General features: G+C 41.7%; 2 protein-coding genes across 2 annotated transcripts in view; one reads left to right on the top strand and one right to left on the bottom strand.

The window, feature by feature from the left end:
• Positions 1 to 694: 694 nt before the first annotated feature.
• LOC103529573 (UDP-glucuronosyltransferase 1-8) lies at positions 695 to 6,662 on the bottom strand. Its single transcript, XM_030454478.1, has 2 exons — positions 5,587 to 6,662; positions 695 to 739 (listed from the first exon to the last, which is right to left on the bottom strand). The coding sequence occupies exons 1-2, from the start codon at positions 6,430 to 6,432 to the stop codon at positions 716 to 718; spliced, it is 870 nt and encodes a 289-aa protein (XP_030310338.1). The 5' UTR covers positions 6,433 to 6,662; the 3' UTR covers positions 695 to 715.
• Positions 6,663 to 8,029: 1,367 nt separating this feature from the next.
• USP40 (ubiquitin specific peptidase 40) overlaps positions 8,030 to 25,677 on the top strand; it is a 36,402-nt gene continuing 18,754 nt past the window's right edge. The window contains exons 1-13 of the mRNA XM_008495006.2: positions 8,030 to 8,094; positions 11,060 to 11,276; positions 11,774 to 11,841; positions 13,867 to 13,980; positions 14,547 to 14,711; positions 15,292 to 15,438; positions 19,105 to 19,248; positions 20,164 to 20,292; positions 20,807 to 20,908; positions 21,253 to 21,360; positions 22,944 to 23,265; positions 23,777 to 23,858; positions 24,889 to 25,060. Coding sequence (XP_008493228.2) covers positions 11,078 to 11,276; positions 11,774 to 11,841; positions 13,867 to 13,980; positions 14,547 to 14,711; positions 15,292 to 15,438; positions 19,105 to 19,248; positions 20,164 to 20,292; positions 20,807 to 20,908; positions 21,253 to 21,360; positions 22,944 to 23,265; positions 23,777 to 23,858; positions 24,889 to 25,060 — 1,752 coding nt within the window. The 5' untranslated portion in view covers positions 8,030 to 8,094; positions 11,060 to 11,077. The remainder of the gene's footprint in view (positions 8,095 to 11,059; positions 11,277 to 11,773; positions 11,842 to 13,866; positions 13,981 to 14,546; positions 14,712 to 15,291; positions 15,439 to 19,104; positions 19,249 to 20,163; positions 20,293 to 20,806; positions 20,909 to 21,252; positions 21,361 to 22,943; positions 23,266 to 23,776; positions 23,859 to 24,888; positions 25,061 to 25,677) is intronic.

Genomic DNA, 25,677 nt, shown 5'->3' with positions numbered 1-25,677 from the left:
AGACAACAAGAAGTCAGGAGTGAAGAATCAGCTCTTTTGCAGTGAATATTGCTGCTGGATTATGATCTCTAGCCCCCAAGCAAGGTGAGAGTGAGCCTTGTCTTCAAAGTAGAATTTGATTTTACATTGGAGCTGCCCTATGGCCTTGCCTGCTGGAAGGCTTCATCTCCCTGCTTTCCCAGAGGATCTGCCTGGTTTTGTCCCCAAGGACTCATTAAGCAGCTCTGATGGACAGAACAGACAGGAAAAAGCACCAGCCTGATAACAGTGGCCATATGGAGGGTTGAAAGAGAGTTGTGAAAAAGCAGCATAGGAACACCAGAAGGTTAACAGAGAGAAACAGGACTTTCAATGGGCAGCATCACATGAAGTCCTGGAAGGAGCAAAGCAAAGCCTGAGGGCAGGTAAGGTTGGCTCTGGGGAAGATGTGCCAGGCTTCTAAAATGCAAATCTGTTTTCCTGTTAACAAAGGCCTATGAATTCAGGGGAAGAGTGAGAGTGGTGATAGGCAGGAGGTATACCTTCCCTAAGGTTCAGGTAGGTGAAAAAGGTTCAGGAGAAGAATAGAGGAGAGACTGTTTATTTTTAGGTAATGTTCACAAGGATAAAATTTTATCCTTTCTAGGAAACAATGTGTTTTATTGCTGAAATGGATGGATGCCACTAGCCACAGATACATCATCTGCTGATGAAAGCTGTGTCCTGCTTTTCCAGTTCATCTCTGGCTTTGCAAGTTGTTCTTAAAGCACAAGCATGTAAGAGTATACACTGCATGCAGCAACAAATTAACATGCATCATGAGCACTGAAAAGATAACATCCATCACATGCATGTCTTTATCAACAACATTTTAGACCACAGATGTCCAAGCAACCACTCATCAACATTTCCTTATCCAAACTGGATGGCTCCTAAAAATGCAGGTGAAAATTCTGATGTCTATTTTTTTGTGATGAAACATGCTGTTAGACTAAAACTTATAACACAGTGAGATATTTTTCTGAGTGGATAAGCAGTGAACAATCTTGAAGAAATATCTGACTGGCTCTTATGTGAGGCAAAGAATTTTTGGAAGAGCCATTGTAATTTTCCTGCCCCTTTTTTGCATTAATTCCTGGGTGAGATGATATTTCTTTATCTGACTGCAGCTGGAGTTAAACACAGTATCTGATCACACTGAAAAAAATTACCACGGCAGACCAAAGAAAAGGAGATGGAATCAAATCTTGTTCTCCTGATCTCTTTTTCCTGTGAATTGCCTGCACAGAAAGCATAAATCTCATAGAAAATGTAAACGTCTTTAAGTAAGAAATACCAACATCAAACACTCTACAAAACCCCACTCAGCTCATGTAGGTCTGTGACTGCCAGAACTTTTCCCCTGTTACACTTTTCCCAGCCAGTCACTAACCTGAGACAATGGTTTCTTCTGTCCACAGGTGATGGCTCCAGTGAAAACCATATTGGGAATGACAGGCCAGGGACAGTCAAAGACAAAGTCTTTGACTCTTCAGCTAAATGGATCCATGACTTAAAAGCTGCATAACTGTCATCAGCTTTTGGAGAAAGTCTGAAGCCAGGCTCTCAAATGTTGAAAGCATCATGCTGCAGGTAAAGGACTCTGAAATGCTAAGCAGGAAGTTCTCCACTCTCTGAGGGAATGTCATAGGATCTGTACTGAGGGACAGAACATACATGGGACATAGGAATGGTGGGTCCCAGCTTTGGGCAGGGAGAATGTCTACAGAGTATGGGATGCACCTCAAGAAGAAAACACTAGGGATAGAAAAGTGCAAAGCAACTATCCCTCCACAGGGTGTCAGAGGCTCTGTAAAGAGGGCATCAAATTTACTTTCTCCAATGTATTTGATCACCTCTTTGTTGTACAGTAAGGAACTGCAGGAAAGTTGAAAAACTGCAGTGCTCTTTCAGAAATTATTCCAAGTATACAAAAATCTGGTCAGGAAAGGCTCTTCTCTAAAACAATGTGTCCTAAATGAGCATATCAGTTCTTCCATCTCTCCCTTTTTGGAAAGGACAGGACATGTTTTCAATTCATACATCCCTAAGCAATCTATCAGAATTTTGTTGTCTGATGTGAGAACAACTATTTCATGCTCCCTCTTGCTCACCTCAGCCAGCACATCCTTCACACTGAGCCAGTGGCTGCCCTCCATGGGGATCCCTCCCAGTTTGCTGGCAGCAGCAGAACTCAGGCAGCACAATCAAGGGAGCAGCACTGCTACCAGCATTGGCTGCAAGACCAACAGACAGGAACCCTTTGATGAGAGAGGCCACTTTGGTTCACAAGCTTTTGTAGCCATGCTCTTGACTTGCCCCACAATTCAGGAGTTCACGAGTCTGCACACAGTTGGAATCCCAGCAAGTGATTAATCATTCTGAAAGTTTGAGATGAGGTTGTAGCAAGGCAGAGATAGATCTCTTCTCCCAAGTAACCAGTGACAGAACAGGAGGAATTGGTTGCAAGCTGTGTCAGGGTATAAGGAACAATTTTCATCACAAAGGCTGGCAGACTCTGGAAGAAGCTGACCAGGGCAGTGGTGAAGTCATCATCCCTGGAGGGATTTAAAAGCCATAGAGATGTGGTGCTGGGGACAGCACTGCTGGTGGCCTTGGCAGTGCTGGGTTAATGGTTGGACTTGGTGATCTGAAAGGTCCTTCCCAACCTAAGCTTTTCTATGGTACTTCACAAGTGGCTTTGTGAAGCGTGTGGATCTGCTGGCCAAAGTACCCAGGGACAAAGCCCTAGAGGGAAGGGGGACCCAGGACATCTGGTTAGTATTCAAGGATTGAATTACCTCACATGGTAGTACTCAGTGTATGAAGAATGCACCAAAATTACCTTTTTCCATCTAACCTTGGAGTTCTCTATGTCACTGAAAGCTGTCAGAGTTCTAACACAGTATAGTGATCTGGTATTTTTTGTAGGTACTTCTAATAGAGCTCAAGCAAGCTGCACAGTGAAACATAAATATGCATGGTAAAGTACCTGGGGTTTGTTTTATTGCTGATGGGGTTTTTTATTTTAAAAACTAACCCAAACCAGTTAAACCAACTGAGAATTTTTTTTGCATTGATGCAAACAAGCGGTTTGTTGAAGTAGCCAAGAAAAAAACTTTCCCCATCTCTTCCTACAACTTCCATCTGACCTCTGAACCTATTGTGTATATAAAGCTAAGTTGCAAAACAGGAGTTGACTGCTGTACCCCAGATAACCTAAACCAGTAACATATTTCTAGCTGATGAACTCATGAGTTCATGGCCCATGTCAATTGAGTTCATGACTTAATCTGTTCATGAACTTTGTGGGACCAGATTCTTCTTGGCTGTAAATTGGTGTGGTTTAAAGTGGTGGTGATAACCTCTGATCATCAAGGATTGTAAGTAGGTGGCATCACCTACTTCCTTCACAAGGAAGATGTGTTCCAAGTGTACAACCCTGGACTTTAGGCATGCAGGCTTTGATTGCTTTGGGAATCTGCTGGCTAAAATACTGTGGAACAAAGCCCTAGAGGGAAGGGGGCCCAGGGCATCTGGTTGGTATTCAAGGATCACCTTCTCCATGTCCAGGAGCAAAGTACACTGACAAAGGGGAGGGCAGGAAGGAAAGCTAGGAGACCTGCCTGGATGAACAAGGAGCTCCTGGACACACTATCATACAAGAAGAAACTCTACAAGGAATGGAAGAAAGGACAGCTGGAATTGGGGGTATGTAAGGAAACTAACCAAGCAGCAGTATGGGTTTCATGGATGGAGCACTCAGTATATTAAGAACTGGCTTGATGGCTGTACCCAAAGAGTGGCTGTCAGTGAGTCAGTGCCCAAGTGGAGTCCCTCAAGGATCAGTATTTGGACCAGTCCTGCTTAACATCTTTGCTGGCAACATGGATGGTGGCACTGAGTGGACCCGCAGCACCCTCAGATTGGTGGTGACCCCAAGCTTTGTGGTGTGGCTGACATGCTGGAGGGAAGGGATGGCATCCAGAGGGACCTTGACAGGCTGGAGAGGTGGGCCCATGCCAACATCATGAAGTTCAACAAGACCAAGTGCAAGGTCCTGCATCTGGGTCAGGGCAATCCCAAGCACTGATACAGGCTGAGCAGGGAGTGGCTTGAGAGCAGCCCTGAGGAAAAGGACTTGGGGGTGCTGGGGGATCAGAAGCTCAACGTGAGCCATCACTGCACACTTGCAGCCCAGAAAGCAAACAGGATCCTTGGCTGCATCAGGAGAAGTGTGGCCAGCAGGTCCAGGGAGGGGATTCTTCCCCTCTGCTCTGCTCTCATGAGAGCCCACGTGGAGCACTGCATCCAGTTCTGGAGCCCCTTTTGCAGGAGGGACATGGATGTGCTGGAGTGTGTCCAGAGAAGGGCCATGAGGATGATCAGAGGGCTGGAGCAGCTCTCCTGTGGAGACACTGAGAGAGTTGGGGTTGTTCAGTCTGGAGAGGAGAAGGCTCCAAGGAGATCTTATTGTAGCCTTGCAGTACCTGAAGGGGCTACAGGAAAGCTGGGGAGGGACTTTTTAGGATTTCAGGAAGTGATAGGACATGGGGGAATGGACTCAAAGAGAGGAGGGGAGATTTAGACTGGAAGTTAGGAGGAAGCTCTTCACCATGAGGGTGGTGAGACACTGGAACAGGTTTCCCAGAGAGGTGATGGAAACCCCATCCTTGGAAATTTTAAAGGCCAGGCTGGACAGGGCTCTGAGCAACCTGATCCAGTGGAAGGTGTCCCTGTCCATGGCAGGGGGGTTGGAACTGGATGACCCTAAAGGTCTCTTCCAACCCTGAAAATTCTATTATTCCGTGATTCTATGAAAAGAAACCTGAGAGAAGAAAGGAAAGAGCTCCCCAGCTCAAAGATGCTATACCACAAGAGTGCAGAGATATTGGAGCAAAACTCAGAAGTGAGGAAGTAATTTCATAAGAAAGAGTCTTGTGTCCTGCTTTGCATCTGGAAAGAAATGTTTGCTTAACATTAAGTGGTTTAGAGTCTAAATTTAGTTATATGGTAACAATCAAACTTGATGAAGGCATCTAGATTAGCTTTAGAAAACCTGTAGAACAATTCTGGTAAAAGCAGATGGAAAAGAAGAGGTAGGAAGAGTTTTGCAACCAAATGTCTTTCACCAAATACACCAGGTTAGATGAATTCTTCCCATTTAAGCATCAAGTTCACGTTTCACCATGATGTAAAAATGGGTCGTTTTGGAAAGCCTGTATCATGGAAAAACAACCAAATTCTGAGCCTAGAGTTAAAAGCAGAAGTCCTCTCTGAGAATATGGTCTCTAGTGGAACATGAGTCAGGAGGAAGAAATATAGGCCGGACTTGATGAAAATGAAATCTTTTGTTATGTGTCAAAAAATCCTAACTAATTGAAATAAATTGCCTGCTTCCATCAAGGCTGTTTGATTTCAGCCTATGGAAAACAACTGCCAAACCTGACTGTATGAAATGCTTACCAGCAAAAAAACCAAACCACAAATCAGTAGCACTGAGCATCCAGAAGTGCAACACTCACATTTCACAGGCAAAACGTCTAATACAGAGAAAAGAGAACATACCTTATTCAAGGGTTTCTTCTGAGCACAGTTGATGCCTCCAACAAAGATCATATTAGGCATCACTGGTCTGACGTACTCAAAGACAAAGTCAAATCTCAGAAGCCAAACAGATGCAGTGTTCAGGAGGTCCATCAGGGACATATCTCTCTGAAGAAGTTCAGAGGAAAACTTGATGGCATCTGCATAGAAGCTATTACAGTACCACAGCTCCAGGAAGGCAACCAGTGCATTTTCCACTCTCTGGAAAAAAGTCATTTGATCTGAGTTGAAGGTAAATAGCCTTGGGACGTAGGGCAGAGGATTTGGGCACTGTGGTGCTTCATAGTGTAAGCTGCAAGGAAATCCCCTCATGAAGAACACAATAGGAAGAGACAGATAATGAGCAAGTATTGGTCCGCACATGAAGACAGGGTCTGTTAGGATAGCATCAAAGCCACTTTGATTCAAGTACTGCAGTGTCTCCTTGCTGTTGAACAGGTCCTTGCACTGAACAAAGAAGGTACTGAAAACATGCCCTGAGACATTGTACAGTTCTATAACGTTGAGAGGGAAAGAGCGACCCTTCAGGTGAGCTGCAGCGTACTCTTCGAAGGCATTATCCAGCTCTTCCAGTGTTTGAGTCACTGGGTATGTTTTCACTGTGTATCCCTGGGTTGCTTCCATCATCCAGCTTACTTCTGGCATCACCACCACCACTTCGTGTCCTCTCTCGCTGAGCTTCTCGACCACTTGCTGCAGGCTAAGCCAGTGGCTTCCAACCATGGGCACGACCAGGAGTTTCCCTCCATCTGTGAGGCCAGGCAGGAGAAGGATAAAAATCCAGGCACAGCAAAGCTGCAAAGTCATGTTCCTGTGCTCACAGTACTGACTTCAGAGAGTCTTCTCCTTTAGGCTGTAGCTTCAATATACTTGTGAAGGAGCTGTATTTATCTTGTGGAGTTGTACAGCCTTCTTATAATCTTCTAGTTAATGATTCACTGCTTTGGGCTGAGGGTGGTTTCTGTTTTCTCACTACCAGTTAAAACAAACGCAGTGGCCCATTTTGTGCTGAGTCATTGGATTTCCTCAGTGTTCAATGGAGAATCAGCTCCTCAACATGCCAGTCACATTACCTCGGACTTTTCTCTTAATCCTTGCTGTGTTCCATCTTATCTCTTGGTCAGGCCAGGCAAGTCTGGTGAACATTTCTAGAATAACTTTTGAGAACATTATTTAGTTTCTCAGCAAGGAGACAAGCTCTGAGGTAAGAGTGAAAAGAAAAACCCCCTGAGAATGTTTTATGCTGTTACGCACTCTAAGGGTAAAAATGTGAATAACAACTGTAACGTGCTATTTCCAGATTTATATAAACCTCATATAAAAATTATGAAGGCAGACAGTTTAATAAACAGCATTTAAAAAAAAAAAAAGTTTTAGCTATTTTGTAATGAGAGTCCCTCCCGTGCTGAAAACGTGTGAGCTGAGAGCTGGTAGGGAAACATTTTGCTTCTTTTTCCACAGTATGATTAATTTGCCATCCTAACCTCCCAGCACTCTTAATGTGAAAGGAGCAAGGTAAAAGGCAAGCAGAGGGTGAGTGAAGTTAACCAGTACCTTAGGGGTGTTTCTGGGGAGAGTTTGCCAGCAGTTCCCTCAGTTGGCTCAGTATCTGGCAAGAGTTTCTTGATAACTTAAACTTTGCTGTGTTCAAGGTAGTGCGAGTTGATGGTTCCTTACAGGTCACCTGTGGTCAGTCACCACTATGACAAGACAGAAAAAACACCAGCAACAAGTGAGGTGTCATCTGGGCCACTCAAAGGTTGGTGGCAGCTCTCAGAAGGCAGCTGCAAACACTTGGTTTTTTTTGAAGAGGGAGCTGGTCTTGTCTGATGACTGTCCAAGCTCATCCGTATCTGCAATTTGGCCTGCACCTGATGGGACTCAGGGAATGAACTGGATCAGAAGGGGCATGAGGAGAACTAGTCCCTGATCCTGTGAGTGTAGCCCTGGTGCTACACATCTGGTCTTCCAACACAGAATTCCATCCCTGGTTATATTTTCCAGAAGGTTTCAGGAGGCCCTATCACTTGGGTGATGGAGGGGGGTTTTCCCCAGGAATCTGGGCCGGGCAGCCCGAGCCCTCAGGTTGTTGAGACCGAGAGGTAACCATGGCAACCTGCAGGCTGCCTCCCGCCCTGCAGCCGGCAGAGAACTACAGCCCCCAGAAGTCTTTGCGGGGGGGGGTGGGGTGGGGAGGGGGAAGAGGGTAGGGGTCGGGGCCGCCTTGAAGCGAGGCTCTGCCTGACGGTGTTCGGTTCGCATCGGCGACTGTGCTCGGCTGCACCTTCCCATCCCCTTTCTTCCCCAGAGCGAGGGGGCTCCGCCGTTCTCCCTCCGGGGCTCTGCCAGGTGCCTGAAGCCCCGGGGCGGCCTTTAGGTCCCAGCGCCCTTTGCGCGCCGCAACAACAAAGATGGCGGCGGGGCCGTGGCAGTAGGAGCCGGGTCGGCTCTGGGCGCTGGTTCTGAGGGGTGAGTGGGGAGCGGGGCTCCAGACCTCGTCCTCTCTTGGGGAGCGGTAAGACCGCACCTGAAGGCTGGGCCTAAGCCAGTGGGGGCTTCGGGGCTGGAGCAGACTGAAGGGGAAGGGGGGGGGAGCTCGGCCTGAAGAAGGGAAGGCAGGGAGGAGAGCGTGGTGCTGGCGGGAGGGAGCGTGTACCGCCTGGGTCCTGTTGGGCTTGAGCTGGGGTGGGATGAGAGGGTCCAGAGCCGAGTTACAATGTTAGAGATTCCCATCAGAGCTAAGGAATAGAGAGCCGGCGCTTGGAGGGGTTGTGGGATCTCATTTCACGTGGTTGTTTGGCAGGTTATTGCTCTAACTTCATAGATCCAGGCTGGGTTTGTTTGGAAGGGACCTTGAAGATCATCTGACTTCAGCCCCCCCTGCCGTGGCCAGGGACATCTCCCACGACACCAGGTGGCTCCAAGCCCTGTTCAGCCAGGCCTTCAGCACTTCCAGGCATCCATATCCTCTCTGGGCAGCCTGGGCTAGTGTTTTACCACCTTCACAGTACTTTGTCTTGCTTTGTGGGGGCATTGAGACGTCATCCAGAGATTCTTCCTAATCTGTATTACTGCGGGATTTTTTTTTTTTTTAAGGAAGGAAGCTGCTAGCAACAGCCCTGTGACGAACCTGAAGTAAGGAGAAGAGAGGGAGGATTTGGCACTGTCCTGCTGAAGTGTTTCTCAGTCAGTAAAATGGTCACTGTCCTCCTAGATAGGCACCTTTTTGTGGTGAACAGATGTATTTGGGGCATGCTGGTTTGTATAGAGATGAGGAAAATTGGAAGGGTTATAATCTTTGTCTAGTAAAATGCTAAAGTGCAGAAGGCCTAACTGGAAAAATTAATGAAGACTGTGAGTTTGGAAAAAATGTTAAAGGTGTGAAGCATGGGAACTGGGACCATTCCAGGTTTTTGGAGGTTTTTTAGGTGATCAGGGTATAAGAGCTGCTTTCAAAAGAGAAAAGCCTCGTGTAAAGAGATCAAAATAATTTATTTCCTGTCTATGTCCGTTCAGAAAGTTCACCAGACATATACATTTATCTTGTGGGTGTTTGTAAGAGGATATGTATTGTATGAAGTTCTGAAGAATTATGGAGCAAACAGAATGCACACTGCCATGCTGCTTCATGGCTCTGAGCCTTCTGCCTAAAACCTTCTCATCTATGGAAAGGTCAAAACTCATCTTATTGGAATGCTGGTTTATACACAGTTTTAAGGGATGCCTGAAGAGCTACTGGTTGGTTGCATGGGGGCTGTTGACTACATTTGGATTTTCACAAGACCTTCAATAAGGTGTGCTGCTGAAGTCTATTGAAGGAGTTAAGCTGACACAAGAGTAGAAAGTTGTTGCTTGATTAAATAATTAGCTACAAGTTGGGAAACAGAAGATGAGCAGTGAGAGAGGGGTCAGAAGGGGAGTTTATTTCCTGCTAGAGCTTGTGTTCTGCATGCCATAAACAGGAGAAAAAATTGGTGAATGCTGAGGCAGTTACTTTTTCTTGTGAAATCAACTGATCTAAGTCCTGTCAGTGGAGTCTGAGTCCTCACACTCATGGGTGGCTGAGTGATCCAGTAGCAGCTAATGCTGCCTGTAGGTGAGTGAAAAAGAGATGCAGCAGGAGGCAGAGACAGTCACAGCTCCATGGTTATGTATATATATGCATATTTCTGTAAAATGTGTATGTAGTGCTGGGGCTTGGAATGAACACCTTGGGTGAATGAGACCTTGGGTGAATAATAAACACTGCTTAAAGCAGTTTAGTGCTCAGCAGTTGAACAAGAAGAGCACTGGTGTTAGGAGGAGCAGCTCTGGGAGCTGAGTTTGTTTATCCTGGAGAAAAGGAGGATGAGGGGAGACCTCACTCTCTACAGCTGCCTCAAAGAGGGTTGTAAAGTGGTGGAGATGAATCTGTTCAATGAAGCCTCAAGTGATAGAACAGAGACAATGGCCTCAAGTTGTGCCAGGGGAGGTTTAGATTGGATGTTAGGAAGAATTTGTTTCTTCAATTACAGGGTTATCAGACATTGGAACAGGCTGCCCAGGGCAGTGGTGGAGTCACCATTCCCAAAGGGATTTTAAAAACACAGTGCTTAGAGATATGGCTTAGTTAAGGTCTTGTCAGAGTTGGGTTAATTGTTGGACTTGATGATCTTGAAGGTCTTTTCCAACAAGGGTGATTCTGTGAGTAGTTTCAGTGTGACATAGTAATGATGTGTAACTCCACTGCTTCAGTGTCACTCATTGGTTGTTCACTGCTAATGCAAGAGCTGCAGCACACTAAATCAAATTATAGGGTGGCAAATACAAAACAAAAGGGAGCTAACTTTGGGAATGCTGGTATGTGCAGAGAGTTCACAAGGTTCACAAAAGGAGTGGAAAAAAATGTTATTAGAAGACTTGGTTGTCCTTGAGTTTCTGGCTAAAATATCTGGAAGCAAAGATAACATTTCTCTAAAATACCACTCTATCTTTTACCATTTATTTTATTTTCCTATCTGAACTGAACTGACCAATATAGAGAGGAGTTACTTGTACACATTAATTTATTTGGTGGAACAGGGATTTTGATCAGGTTGAGAAGCCTTGTATACCTTTTCTGGAGCACTGGTTTCTTTCAGGTGTTTAGAAGGACCTCTTTATTATGTATGGGGTTTTGCTTATGTAAAATTCAGGTGTGATGTGTTTGATCTGTTAGGAGTCTGTGCAGGCCTGAACTAACAGAAATGCTTTTAGTTTTTTTCATCCTTTTTTCTTAAATCAGTGCATGCTTTTATATGGCTCCAGCATTCATTTTTAGAATGAACAGAATAGGATGAAAAAAGTTATAAACAAATTCTTCAGTCAAGGCTGAAAGGTTCATGTCTGAGGATTAGGTGTGGGTGGATTCAATTGGGTTTTTGTATTGAATAGAATATTTTGTATTTATTTTAAGGACTATTTTGCCTTCACAATGTTTGGGGACTTATTTGAAGAGGATTTTTCCTTTATTTCAAACAATCATTATGGAAGAGGCAAGAAATCAAAGCCCAGGGATTCTGAGCCTCCAGCTCCCAGGGATTTCACCAACCTAAGTGGTATCAAAAATCAGGGTGGGACCTGCTACCTCAATTCACTCTTGCAGACTCTGCTTTTCACGCCTGAATTTAGAGGTAATGTGTTTTCTACCTTCTTAGAGTAATGTTGGAGTTGATGCTTTACAGTGACTTTGATTTCTAGTTATTTATTCAAGAAACACCACAAACAGGATTTCCTTTTCAGGAACAGGTTATTTTGCCTCAGTTGCAGAACATTCAGAACTCTTGGTCTGTTAAATTAGTATCATCACTTGTGCACAAAATGTAAGTATTGTAAACATGACCTTTTATTACAGGGAGAAAATGTACAGCTTGTGAAAATGAGAGATTACTGCTGTCCATGAGGTGTCATTCATTTTTAAATGCAGCCTCTACAATTGCTAAAAAAATACTTATTTTGACATCTGAACACCTTTATCCTTATGTGTGCTTTATTGCTATAGCTTGAACCAGGTGTAAGGATGAGTGATGTTCAAAGGAATACCATCATAAAGCTTGGCTGTTAAAGTACAATAAATCTTTAAAGAGGAGACCATCTTTTTTTAAATAGGCATTTTTCTTTTTGATCACAGAAGCACTGTTCTCACTAGGACCTGAAGAACTTGGCACTCTGGATGATAGCAGTAAACCAGATACAAAGGTATTTAAAATTTCCTTATCATTGGGCACAGCTGAATGGTCATTCAGAGGAATATTGCTTAAATTTGCATGAAGCCTTTTCTGAGCAAAAACGAAAGCATGACTTTAATAGGGAGTGACAGTTGGGTTGGCTGACACTCAGTTTTACACGTAGATAAAGGTTTTCAGAACCAGGAGCTTTAGCTTCAATAATAAGATACTGAGCCTGTTTCTGCTGAATTTGAAAATGGAGATCTTTTTGTTCCTGAAAGCAGGAACAATTTTTGAATTTTCCTGGACAGACTGGATTGTTGGGCTGAGACCAGCTGTATGAAATTCAATAAGGCCAAGTGTTGCGTCCTGCATTTTGGTCACAACAATGCTACAGGCTTGGAGAAGAGTGGCTGGAAAGCTGCCTGGCAGAAAAGGACCTGGGTGTATTGATTGACAGTCGGCTGAACATGAGCCAGCAGAGTGCCCAGGTGGCCAAGAAGGCCAATGGCATCCTGGCCTGTATCAGAAATTGTGTGACCAGCAGGACCAGGGAAGTGATCCTGCCCCTGTGCTCAGCACTGGTGAGGTCCCACTTCGAGTACTGTGTTCAGTTTTGGGCACCTCAATACAAAGAGGACATTGAGGTGTTGGAGCAAGTCCAAAGAAGGGCAACAAAGCTGGTGAAGGGTTTGGAGACCATCCCTTGTGAGCAGCTACTGAGGGTGTTGGGGCTGTTTAGTCTGGGGAAATGGAGGCTGAGGGGGAATCTTATCACTCTTTACAAATACTTGAAAGGAGGGTGTAGTGGAAGTGGGGTTGGGCTCTTCTCACTGGTGACAGATGACAGGACAAGGGGAAATGGCTTCAAGTTGCATCAGGGGAGATTTAGGTTGTATATCAGGAGAAACTAAGGATTGTTAAACATTGGAACAGGCTCCCCAGGGAGGTGGTTGAGTCTCCATCCCTGAATGTGTTTTAAAAAAGCACCTGGATCTGGTGCTCTGGGACATGGTTTAGTGGTGGGTCATTCGGAATGGGGTAGTAGGGTTAGGATGAGGTTGGACTCAATTACCTTAAAATTCTTTTCCAGCCTGAGCCATTCTATGATTCCATGAATCTAGACAGTCCTTTTTAGGTTTTTTTCTCTTCTTTAATTGAAGCTGCAATGCAATAACTTATTTGGCACCAGAAATAATAAATCTAAATCTGTGTGCAATATAGGTGATGGCACTGAGGCTCTCTGAAGGTTTAACAGCCCACCAGTGCACAAGGTGGTATAAGGTTGGAATTTAATTTTTGGTTAAAAAGTATTTCTTGTAGTTGACTCTGAAATTTCATTCATTAGTTCTTGGGTAAAAGTGATAAACCTGTTTGCTTGGAATTTTTTTTTCTTAAATCATGGAATTATTTTAGTTGGAAAAGACCTTTCAGATCACTAAGTACCACCCAGCACTGCCAACTCTACCACTAAGTCATGACCCTCAGCACCACGTATTTTTTTAATTCCTCCAGGGATGGTGACTTCACCAATGCCCTGGACAGCCTGTGCCAGGGCCTGACAAGCCTTTTGGTGAAGAAATTGTTCCTAATTTTTTCCTAATTTTTTTTTTTTTGTAAGTAAAGTATAAATATAGTTAGCTGATGAAACTTAACATTAAATGTTCTCCTTCTCATCTTAATCCACACCAAATCCTTCACTGATCAAGGAGCAGCTCATGTTAAATCTTTGTCATATCTTGTGGCTCATATTAGGAAAATTATCAGAGCAAGGTATCCTTTTTACTGTGGTGATGCCTTAGTTTTTAATCCATACAGTTTTTGCTTTATCCCAAAACTACATTCCATGTCTGATTTCTCAGAAGCTGTAGGTGAGAAGCTGTAGGTTTTTGGACACCAAGTCTGGCTGATGTTTTGTTGTGAATTGAGTAATCTGCATTATGGAAGCCATAGATAGTGGTGGTTTATTAGCAGTTTTTACTCAATCATTTGTTTTTTAATTTAATTGATTGTTTGAAGACTGATCTGTTGGGGTTTTTTTTATTATTATTTCTAGGTTCGAATAATTCCATTACAACTTCAACGGTTATTTGCTCAGCTTCTGCTCTTGGACCAGCAAGCTGCATCTACAACAGACCTTACTGAGAGCTTTGGGTGGAACAGCCATGAGGTACAAAATCAGTTACACCATCCCTGAAACTTTTTCCTGAAGGGAGAATTTTTTTTTAAGTCTGACATTTAAGAAATATCTTAAAATACTTCAAGCTTTGGAGGTAGCATTGATTTAGGTCAACTATTTTGTACTGTTGTGTCTCTACATGAAGGACATGCCAATTGTTTACAGCAAGCAACAGAAGAAAATTGTTCTGTTAGATACAATTTCAGTAGCATTTTTGCTTTGTTTTTTTCAAGAGTGTTTTTCCAACAGTAATTAGGGAGAATACTTAGATTCTTACCTAAATTGAACTTTGTAACTAATCTTAGAGTTTAGTCTAAATCTACTCAGATGCAGGTTTCTTAGGTGGGTCATAGTTTATGCACTTGTAGCTGCTCAGAGGGATAACTAAATTAATAATAATAGCAAGGGTAGCAATTTACTAGGCAAAGTAGTAAATATATTTGTAGTCATGGAGGCAACTGTCTCTGTCCCACTCAATACATGTTTTTTTTAAGCAATAAGCTAAGCAGATGGCACTGTTTTATTTTTTCATGTGTTTTGTTTTTTTTATCATGCAGGAAATGAGGCAGCATGATGTGCAGGAATTGAATCGGATTCTGTTCAGTGCATTGGAAACTTCCCTTGTGGGGACTTCAGGTCATGACCTCATTAATCGTTTGTATCATGGGATTGTTGTCAACCAGATCGTTTGTAAAGAATGCAAGAACATCAGTGAGAGACAGGTAAAGCTGGGAGATTTTCCAGCTTATTTTTGGTGGGGTTTTTTGGTTTTTTTTTTCAGTCTGTTCTAGGCTTTAAATTAAAAAAATGATTACATCTTTTTTGGGAGTCAGTGGTGGCTTTCTTGGTTCTAGGTAATGTGTATTGGTTAGGGCACTGCAGACTGGGAAATTTGGAAAATAATACATGGCTTTGTTATTAAGTCTTGGCTGGCATTTTCTGAACCACCTACATCAGGCTGTGATTCAGAGATAGAAAACAAGTGTCACTGCATCTGAGTTGGCAAGCATTGCCTTTACTAGATGTGGTTAGAGAGCTAAACAGTGATGTAACAGGAGTGAAACATATAATTACATTCTTTTAATGCTCCTTGAAATTTACCAGAAACCAAAAAGTGTTACTAGTTGGGTTTTTAAAAATTTTTTTTTATCTGTTGGGGTTTGTAGTCATTGTCCCTACCATCAACCATGAAAGCAAAACGAGTGCTCACATCTGCTGCAGAGAATGATATGAATATCTCTATAATGTACTGTGAACTTACAGCACATACTACCTCGTGTTTTTGGTTGTACTTCTGCACAGGAAGATTTCTTGGACCTAACAGTGGCTGTAAAGGGTGTTGCTGGCTTGGAGGAGGCCCTATGGAATATGTATGTAGAAGAAGAGTACTTTGAAAATGAGAACTTGTATCGATGTGGAGCCTGTGATAAACTTGTTGAAGCCTCAAAGGTAACACATTGGAGAGTCTTTGTTCAGCTTGCTAACGTTTAGAAACTGTGTTTATGTTGCTGTTTCTGCAGTCTAGCTCTGAAATACCCCCCATATCTTTAATTAGATGGATGCCAGAATCTGACCTGTTTTTTAAACCTCAGCAGCTATGTCAAGAAAAGCCCATGCAACTCCTTTCTTGACTTGAATATTGCTGCAGTCTTTAATCCAGTAAATGCTTCTGAGAGTATTGTATTACTTGTAGTTCTGAAAGTCTTCCCTGGTTCACCTCTACTGCACCTGGCTAGGAGGATTTCAGAAGAAAGGCTAAGAGAGAGGCATAAATCACAAATAAATGGATCCATATAATGAAGAAAAACATGGAATTTCTCTCATGAAGAAGAGAAAAATAAGGAACAGCTATTGCTCTGGACAGGGAAATGGGATCTGTTGGTACAGGTGTTGCAGTTTTCCTGCTGCTGAACAGGTTATTGCAGTGAAAAAAGGTAACACTGTAGTAGGTATTTTCAATATATTCTGTAAATCTAGAGCCTTCAGGTGTGTATGAATATATTCATACAAGGAGCCATCCTAGTGTTTGAAACCCTGGGTATGTTTTCACCCTATATCCTTATGTTGTTCCTATCCTCCTGCTTACTTCTGGCATAACCACCACCACTTCATGTCCTCTTGTGGTGAACTTTTCAACCACTTGCTAAATCAGTGGCTTCCATCTGTAAGCACCACCAAGAGTTTTCCTCCATCTGTGAGACCAGGCAGGAGAAGGATAAAAATCCAGGTGCAGCAGAGCTGTAAAGTCATGTTCCTGTGGTCAGAGTATGGACTGAAAGAGTCTTCTCCTTCAGGCTGTAGCTTGAAGGCAGCTCATGGGTTAGTGTGTTGAATTGTGCTGCCTTTTCATAATCTTCAAGCTAATGAATTACTGCTTTGATCTGATCTCATCTGTGGGTGAGAACTGTAGATATCTGGGGGGTGTTGTTTGGTTGGTTTTTTAGTTTGTTTTATTTTGGGGTTTTTTTGGGGGTTTCTTTGGTTCTTTGGTTCTTATTTTAATTGCTTGTAAAACCAAATGTAGTGACCCTTTCTATTCTGAAGTTCCTCAGTGTTCAGTGGAGAACTGTTGCCACTAAGCCTGTGGTGTTTATTGAGAGCTCAGAGACATCCAGACAGCAGTACTTTTCTGCCTGCTTCCCTGCCTTCACTCCTGGGCAACATTCAGATGTTTGACACTTGTTGACATAGGTGTCCTCCAGAGGGGTCGTGTATGTGACTTTCAGTGTGTGACTGTCACCAGTGGTTCCTTTCTGTAATGCAGGACAGCCTGCAGAGTCCTTGCACTGGCAGCTTGTCACTGTCAGTTGGTTTGTCAGAGTCTGGACTGTTTTTTACAACACAGGAATTTAATTTAAGATATTTTATGTGTTTTGTTATCCATTCCCTTAGCCAGGGCCAAGGAAGGGGATCCCATTGAGAGCTTTATGAGAATTGTTTTTTTCCAGAATGACAAAAAGTGGTGTTTGGTTTTCTTTTGTGCTAATTTTCCATGTCTAAATTTTTAAATAAAAGTTGCTCCACTATTTTATTGTAAAGGGGAACCAGACATGGACAGCTGTTAGAGCACTCTGATTTATTCTGCCATCTTCACAACAGCCAGGCTCCTTGACTTCCTTTGACTCTCTTCTACCACCCAAGGAGTGCAATAAAAGACTTTCAGTACCCTTAGTGTGAAAGGGAATGGGTGTAAAGGCTGAGGGCAAGTAAAGTTAATCAGTGACTCAAGTTCAGAAATATTTGCCAGTGCCTCATGTGGTTTGGTTATAAGGGCTAAACTTTGCTGGGTTCAATGAAGTTCGAGATAACAGTTGCTTAACTCTTATATGTGTCATGAGTTCAAGAACACAGTGGCAAGTTCAAATCTGGGTAAGAAGCCACATAGGTGAGGGATGTTGGGGCTTGAATGGACAACCCCAAGGGATAGAGGGGCTGTGCTGGGTGGCTGCAGCAGGAAGAAGGGACATTGTGTCAGTGGGACTGCTTCCAGTGGCTCTGGCCCTGCTGGCATGATTACAGCAGCCTACAGCAGGCATCTACACTGGCAGCAAGTGAGGTGCCAGCTGAGTCCCAAGGCTTGATAGGAGCTTTCGGAAGGGCTGTTTCAGAGAGAAAATGTCCCATACCCACCCACTCTATTCCTCTCTCCCCTCACTGCTTCACAGAATCTTTGGATGTTGTTCTTTCCCCTTTTATGTCTTGGCCTCTAGAGATATCAGTAATGAAAAAAATTTCATGTTCCAGAACTTTACCAAATTTTAAAGGTACAACCTGGTTTTTCATCCTAAACTTGGAAGAACATGCAAAATCTTTAGTGCTACTAGATTGCAACATGCTGATGCAGGTGGCATATCTGATTCTAGGAGTTTGTTAAACCATATTTGTGTTCCTGGAGGCTTTCCATGGAGTTGGATGGAGACACTGGGAAGGCTCAGAAGCTTCTCCATTGAGTCTGCACATAAATTCTGATGTGATGGTTGGATTTTCTTCATACCAATGTTCCTAATGTGCTTGTGCACCAATTTGATAGATGTTGGTTAATATTCTCCCTTACTAAAATGGATTGTCTTGGCACTCCTGCCTTGAGGGTCCACTCCTGCATAAATGAGAGAGACTTTACCTCTTGCTTGGTTCTGTGTCTGGCTGTAGGGCTTTCCAGGACTCGCCTATCCCATGGCACTCAGGCACAGTGTTGTGCCTGTTTACCATAGCCAACAGGTCTTGACCAAGGCCCTTTTGTTCAAGCAGCATGGCAGGTGTTAAGCAAGATGCCCCTGTGATTTATTGTGATTACATGTTTGAGACCATTTCTGTTGCATTCAGAGGCAGCCAAACAGTCACTCAACAGCAACTGCAAAATGCATGTGGGATTGGTCTCTTTCTGGGCAACATACACTTGTCAGAGCTTGTTATGTTACATCATTTCTGGCATCCACATTTTAAAGCACTGTGCCTGTTTGAGCCCCAGCCTATACCTGGGGTCACACAACCCCAGAGAACAGGAAAGCTCCTCTGAAGCAATTGGGATAAACCTCAGGTGATGAACAAATGCTGTGTGTGGAGGAGGTGACCAGGAGAACTTGCAGTGCAATCAAGTGTGGAAGCTACATTTGGAGCTTGAGCTTCATTTGTAGTTTTATTTATTTTAAATTTTTTTAAAATTTTGGGTGGCTTCAGTGCCTGCACCAGATGCTGAACACCCCACTAATCCTTGGGGCCAAGGGCAAAGCAGATGGGGAGATACTGTATTGTCTGACTTCACACATGAGCACAAACCCGGGCTTCTGAAGCAGTTGCTGCTTAGTATAATATTTAAAAAAAGCACATGTGGGCTTATGGAATTACTGACTAGATTTTCATCAGTCTCCTGCAGTTTCTGTAAGGTGATTAACCATGGGACTGGTGATCACCATTCAGGGCTTATCTTGGTTGTTTTTAGGAAGCCTGGCTCAAAGGGAAATTGAGAATTAGGGAAGACATTTTAAAAATAAAGACACTCACTATGTCCACTTGATTGTAATGAAGCTTTGCTAGGAAACAGCTGACCATAGCTAGGTTGGAAACACTATTCTGTTAGAACTGTGTGCTTACAATTTTTTAAAAATCATTTTGCAGTCTGCTAAGCTCCGCAAGCTGCCTCCTTTTCTCACCATTTCTCTCCTGAGATTTAACTTTGATTTTGAGAAGTGTGAACGATACAAGGAAACAAGCTGCTATACATTCCCCATCCAGATAAATCTGAGGCCTTTCTGTGAACAGGTTGGTACTGTTTGTTTTTTTTTATGTTGTTAAAGTTTCTATATACTCCGTAGACAATTGGTATCTCAAGGACCCTTTTTATTTTGCATCTTTTGTTTTGCATTTTGTCAGGGCAATGTATTTGAGAAGCTTTGTGGGGTTCTACACTTTCCCTAGTTGCAAATTCCAATTAGTTTCCAAAAGGCCACTTTCTGACTGAGTGATGAATAGCTTGTAGCTGATGAATTCCTTGTAAGGGAAAGGATATAATAATTACTTAAAACTTGGTCTGTCATTTTCTTGGAAGGAAGATTATCACCTGAAAACTGCAATCTATTTTTTATTGTAATTATCTGATAATACCATGTAGAAATTTAGCTACATATGTTTTATGTGCTTGTAGTTTTCTTAAGAATCTCTCTTTGAATTCATATGGATGTATTTTGATTCCCAGATGAGCTGTACCATTCCTTGATGACAATTTTTGATCTTTATATAAACAATATACTTAATAGAGACACTGTTTTTGTAAAAGACATTTCTTAATGAAACACTGCAATGCAAGTTTGGAAATCTCTCAGTTGTTAGCATTTGAGGAAGGCTTTTTTCAGTTGGCTTGTGTATTTTAAAATGTTGCTTGTTTTTTTCTAGTCTGAACAAACAGATTGATCTGTTCTATTATTTGCATCAATATCTCATTATTTTAAATTTTGAAATTCCAATTTTGTTCAGATTCATGCTTAAAAGTTGTTTAATAAGCCATTTCTTTTTTTTCCATGGTTTATGTCAGTCCATACTCGTGTTCCCCAGCACTGAAATGCCATTTCAATCTCTACACATGCAAATGCACACAGAAATATCTGAAGATAGTTGTGTCCTTGTGTGAAAGACTTACTGATTATATTGTTGTTATTTTTATTGTTTTTCTTTTTGAAGACTGAAATGGATGATTCAGAGTACATGTATGAGCTCTTCTCTGTTATTATACATAAAGGTGGCTGCTATGGAGGACACTATCATGTTTATATCAGAGATGTGGATGAATTGGGAAACTGGCAGTTACAAGTAAGTCCTAAAGGTTTTTTTCTTCCTTGCTTTATATATTTCATTTTTTATAAAGATGTTAAGAGTTAGTCAATGAAATGCACATCAAAAGTAGTTAATATTTTAGTGAGGCATTTGCTCTCTTCCCCCATTGAGGTTAGTTTTCCACAGTTTGTTATTTCTACCAAGATTTTGTAGTGAATTTTTGCTTTCTAATCTGCTGAACCATCTCACATTACCAGACTTCTTTCCCTGGTGAATTAACATCTTTGTTCAAGACCAGCACAGTCATTTTAGTGGCTGATTCTAGGCTGTCTAGTTGTTAATAATGCAAATGCCTTTTTTTGTTAAAATAAATTATAAAGGACATTCTTCATGAAAATATGGAGCCCATAGCAGGTGTCAGAGGCAGCTTATCAGGACTTCCTTCACATTTCTATATTGTGGATGCCAGTGTTAGTGCAGAATGTAACTGAGAGCCACTAATTGTGTGGGAAACAGCAGCATTTGTGAGACTCCTGTTTTTCTCATACAGGAAGAAGAGGATAAGCTAATTGAAGATAAGGCTTCAAGAGATTCCAAAAATGCCAAAGAAACAGAAAATCCGTTGGCAGTGCTGAAAGGGATTTTATCAGAGGTATGGTATGTAAGGAGTTCATTGCTTTGATTTGGACATGAGGGAATCTTGAAGAAGGGAGTAGTGAATGCAAGAGTGGGCAGGTTTAAGTGTACAGAACTCTGCTGAGCTTCTTGTGAAACAGCTAAAACTTGTAAATTAGCCTGACTTTAAAACTAATAGTGATTCTTCATACAGAAAATGTCCCTTTTGGAGTATTTCTTAAGTTGTATTTCTCCTAACCTGTTGAAAAAGGTTACATTGACTCCAAACAGAAATGATTTAAGTACTTTGGAAGTGGCTTCTTTGTGCTAACCCCTTGACTTTTGTAGTCTTCCTTATCCTGAGTTTTCATTTCTCTGTAGGAAGAATCTGAACAAATTCCTGTGGATCAATTGCGGCAGAAATTACTGGAGAAAAGAGGGGTGTCCTGGAATAAGAAATACCGGAAACAGCACGGAGCACTACGGAAGGTAATAATCTGCATGTTAATTGGTTTCTTACTGTTACCATAACTTTACATTTCTATTCCTGTTGACACTAGGACAGTAATTGAAAATATCTAGCAAGGTACAGCGTGTTTGTAAGAGTTTGTAAGAATAGACTGGGGAACATGGACCAGATTCTCAAGGGAAAAACTGTCTGGAAGGTTGTGTCTTTTTCCTGTCTATATGACTGGCATATGAAAGAATTGATCTGACCTACTCAACCTTACTGCAGTTGTGTCCATAGATGAAGCTGCAAGGACACTACCACCACCTGAATATAAAAGCACTGATGAAAACTAAAGAAATCCAGTGCCTCTTCCCTGTCATAACAGAAATGATGTTTTGAAAATGTATACCACTTCCAGTAAAATCTTGTTTATTGAGTTGGTTACTGTTTCCTAATGCTTTAAGGAAATTAACATATGTGTTGCAGACAATGTGGAAAATTCATCTCTTAGTGTTTTTGAATGGAGCTAACAGTGCAGTTTTCACATTTATTCAGATTTTAGGGGTTTGGTTTTGTTTGATTTGGTGGGGGTTTTTTTGTTTTGTTTTTGTTTTTGTGTTGTTTTTTTTTTTTTTTTTTTTTTTTTTTTTTTTTTTTTTTTTTTTTTTTTTTGCTTTTTTTTTTTTTTTTTGAGGGAATTGGGTGGGTTTTGCTGTTTTGTATGGGGATTAGAGGATGGTTGGTGTTCACACCTACCCTCACCTGCCATCCTTCAAGAGTCACAACTTTGGTTTGTGTAATTTGGACACTGTTTGTTGGCAGTAGCTGTGTGCTTCTAAAACAAAAGCAGAGAACAGAGTGAATAATCTGGGTGAAACATTATAAGTAGGTTTTAAGCTATTTGTCTGACACAATTGGGTGAAGATGAAAAACTAAGCAGACCAGAACTGATCACAGCATCATTGTCTGGTAAGTAGAGAAGAAAGGAGCACTTCTGCAGAAACTTGGAGGTGGGCACTAATGTTAGAGCACCAAGCTGCTTGGGCCAGGGCTCTCTGTGTCTGATAAAGCAGAAGCTTTTTGGTTGTTTATAGAGTATTGCTCCCTGTGCTACCTTTCCAGGGACTGCACATGCACTTTTGAGAAGTGTTTTAAAAGGACTCCAATTCTCAATCAATCCTTTAGAATCAGAAGTTAGTCTGATTTAATTCTTAGCCATGAAAACAATTCTTTGTCAATTTCTTGCATGACAGTTTAAAGTTATATAAGAAACAAAGCCAGCCACAGCAGGTAATGAAATGGACTGCCCTGGGAAGTGGTGGAATCTCTGTCCCTGGAGGTGTTTAAGGATAGGCTGGATGGATGTGGCACTTAGTGCCATGGTCTAGCTGATGTGATGTTGTTAGCTCTTTTCCAGCCTCAATAATTCTGTGGAAATCCAAAATCATGTTGGAAAATTACATTTTCTGTTTAAACTGAGGAAATACACAAACTCCAACCCTTCAAACTTGGTTTTATGATGCTTTTTCATGTATGAGTTTGTGTCAGGTGTAGTAGCTAATGCAGGCTGCTATATTTAAAACAGAGTATCTTCTTCATCTTGTCCTTGCTTTCTTTTTAGTATTTGCAGAATCATCCTCAGATATTTCAGTTGAGTCCTGATGAAAATAAGGTTGGACTGAAGGACAAACACAAGCTCCCTTTTAAGTCCGATTCTCAAGGACAAGATCTCCAAAGCCCTCCTCAGAAGAACAATGTCCACTGGAATTCAGAAGAAAACTCTACAAGGCTAAAGGACAGTTCTTCTGGTTGCCATTGGTTTGATCTGAATGATTCAAAAGTCCAGCCAATTGAGGAGAAGGATATTGAAAAACAATTTCAGGGTAAAGAGAGTGCCTACATGCTGTTTTATCGAAAATCCCAATTAAAAAGACCACTTGAAGGTACACCAAGTTCATGTTGATATTCTGGGGGCTTCCTTTGTTTGGTGACGGTTTGTTCTCTGGAGGGCCAAGGCCATTGGGCCTTTCAGTCCTTTCCAAGAATTGAAGATAAATTCTCTTTCTAGTGATAACGTGAGAAAAGCATTAAGATACATGGAGGTTACCTCCAAGGGGGCAGTGACTGGTCAATTTGCTACAGAAGACACTAATTTTTTCCTAGTATGCTTCCCAAATATTAGCAGAACACCTACTAAAACAAATTAAACTTGTTGCTAACAGCATTTGTGTATTGCTTTCCCTTAGGGAAAGATTGATGGGAAGAAAAAAACCCCTTTGTTTATTCTTTGTATCATCTTGCCAGTTTAATTTTTTCTTACAAAAGGATGCAACATTATTGCTCTGACTTTTCTATAATTACTGTACTGTCATGTCTCATCTTGATCACCTTTCTTGCTTGCTGAAGCCCATGGGGAGCAGCCAAGGCCAAACTAGCCTATATTATTTGTTGCAGCTCGAGGAAATCCAAGGTACCAAATTCCTGAACACCTTCTGAATGAAATGAATGCTGCTAATACTGAGCTGCAAAAAAAGAGGTATATTAATGTAACTGTACCAATCTCTTAAACAGCATTCTTAAACTGCAGGTCTCCAAAGTGATTTAAAATGAAAGAAATTAATTTGAGTCAAGTCAGATGCTAAAATGATTCTATGTGATACAGGAATACACCCTGTATTCCTGGAATCTGCTTTAGTGGTTCCCTTCCTTCCCTGTTTGTGGTGTTACAAGGCTTTCTGCAGAAAGTTTCAAGGAAAACTTAATTACAGTTCAAAATTGTACCTGTTTTTTTGTGAGAATCAGTGCATTTCTGGAAGGAGTATGGAATAAATTGTGTCAATTATGTTTATAGAGGGAGTTCTCCACTGGGAGAAGGAAGGGTGAATGACTTGCTTTACTCTGAAACAATGGATAAATAGTTTTCCTTTGCCAGAAACACAGAGGAAAGAGCTAGTGGTATTCAGGTTGGTTGAAATTTTTACTTCTGTTGAGGAACACACAGAACTGATGTTGTGCTGAACCATGGTTAAGCTATCAAAGTACAAACAGGAGATGCAAATCTTGTGTGATATCTCTGTACTGTGTACTTTAGTTTTTTTAATCAGAATATTTGCTTCTACACATAGCTACTAGAACTGGGTACAGGTATGAAGGAAGAAAGCATGAATGGGTCTGTCCTCACTCAGCTTCCATGCATTTTTTTCTGCCTCTGCATTTCAGCAGAGTACTGACCTGGAGCACAGCCTGGTAAAACCTACTATCCCCATACCCCTACAGAAGGAATTTGTCATTCTGTGTAGAAAGGTAGAAGCAAGGTGTAGAAGCACACAGAACATCCTCTCATTCTGCTCATGTAGAAGATGTCTACAAATCACTGTTACCTACAAATCATCTGCATCTGTATGCAGAGCATCTCTGCATATCCTTTGATAGAGGGGAGAATATGAGAGTGAATGTAGTCCTGAGGGTATCAGTTCCAGTAGAGCTGCAGAGCAGCCTCTTTGAGACCTGCCAGCCCTTTGTCAGTGTTAAATTCACCAGTTTCTTCTTGTCTTTTTCTTTCAAAGAGCGGAATGTGACTCAGCAAACAATGGCATTGATATACATCTCCATTTGGGCTCATGCTACAAATTCCACAATGGGGCTTTGCATCCTTTGCTTACTTGGAAAGAGAGTGTTGTAGATTTGACTATTGATAGAAGAAAAACACTAGGAGACCTTCGGCAATCAATATTCCAGGTATTTGCTATGATCTCAACACTTTGGTTTTATGTGAGCCACAGCATTTACAAATGTGTTTGTGCCACAGTTTTTAATTCAATGAGAAGTTTTCACCAATAAATGGGATTTTGGGAGGCTATAAACTATATGACTTTGCACAGGAGGAAACACTGGTTTGAGGTGTGCTCATAAAGTGTTAAACAAGCTATGAAATTAAGGAAACTAACTATGTAGACTTGAAAGCTCTCATTAGCTAATTATATATATTTGGGTAGCATGTACGTTAGCATGGACTATCATTTTGGAGAACTGCAGGCTTATTCTTACCATTTTGGTTTGTCTTTGTATTTTCAAGGAGTTAGCTGTGCTTTAATGAAGTAATTATTACTAATTAAGTAAGTAATTACTAATGAAGTAGTTTAGGGAAAAAGAAAACTAGTTAAAAGAAATATTTAGCTTAATTAATATATAGCTGTGGTATCCTTTGCATTTATTCAGTACTGTGTAACAAGAATATGATAATTTATAAAGTGTTTTTTCATACATATCAAAGCTAACAATGTCAGGAAATGCTGTTTGCTTTTCCAGTACCTTATGACCTTTGATTAGTGCCCAGCTGACACTTTATTTTTCTC

This window comes from Calypte anna, chromosome 7, assembly GCF_003957555.1.
Source record: "Calypte anna isolate BGI_N300 chromosome 7, bCalAnn1_v1.p, whole genome shotgun sequence".
NCBI lineage: Eukaryota > Metazoa > Chordata > Aves > Apodiformes > Trochilidae > Calypte > Calypte anna.
The sequence above is the reverse complement of the archived record's forward strand: the minus strand, read 5'-3'. Positions and strand labels throughout refer to the sequence as shown.

Excerpts from the sequence above, each read along its gene's own strand:
- LOC103529573 (XM_030454478.1), bottom strand. The coding sequence starts at position 6,432 with ATGACTTTGCAGCTTTGCTGTGCCTGGATTTTTATCCTTCTCCTGCCT. Across the intron at positions 740-5,586 it reads AGAAGAAACCCTTGAATAAG|AACAACTTGCAAAGCCAGAG; the intron begins GTATGTTCTCTT and ends TTGTGCTTTAAG.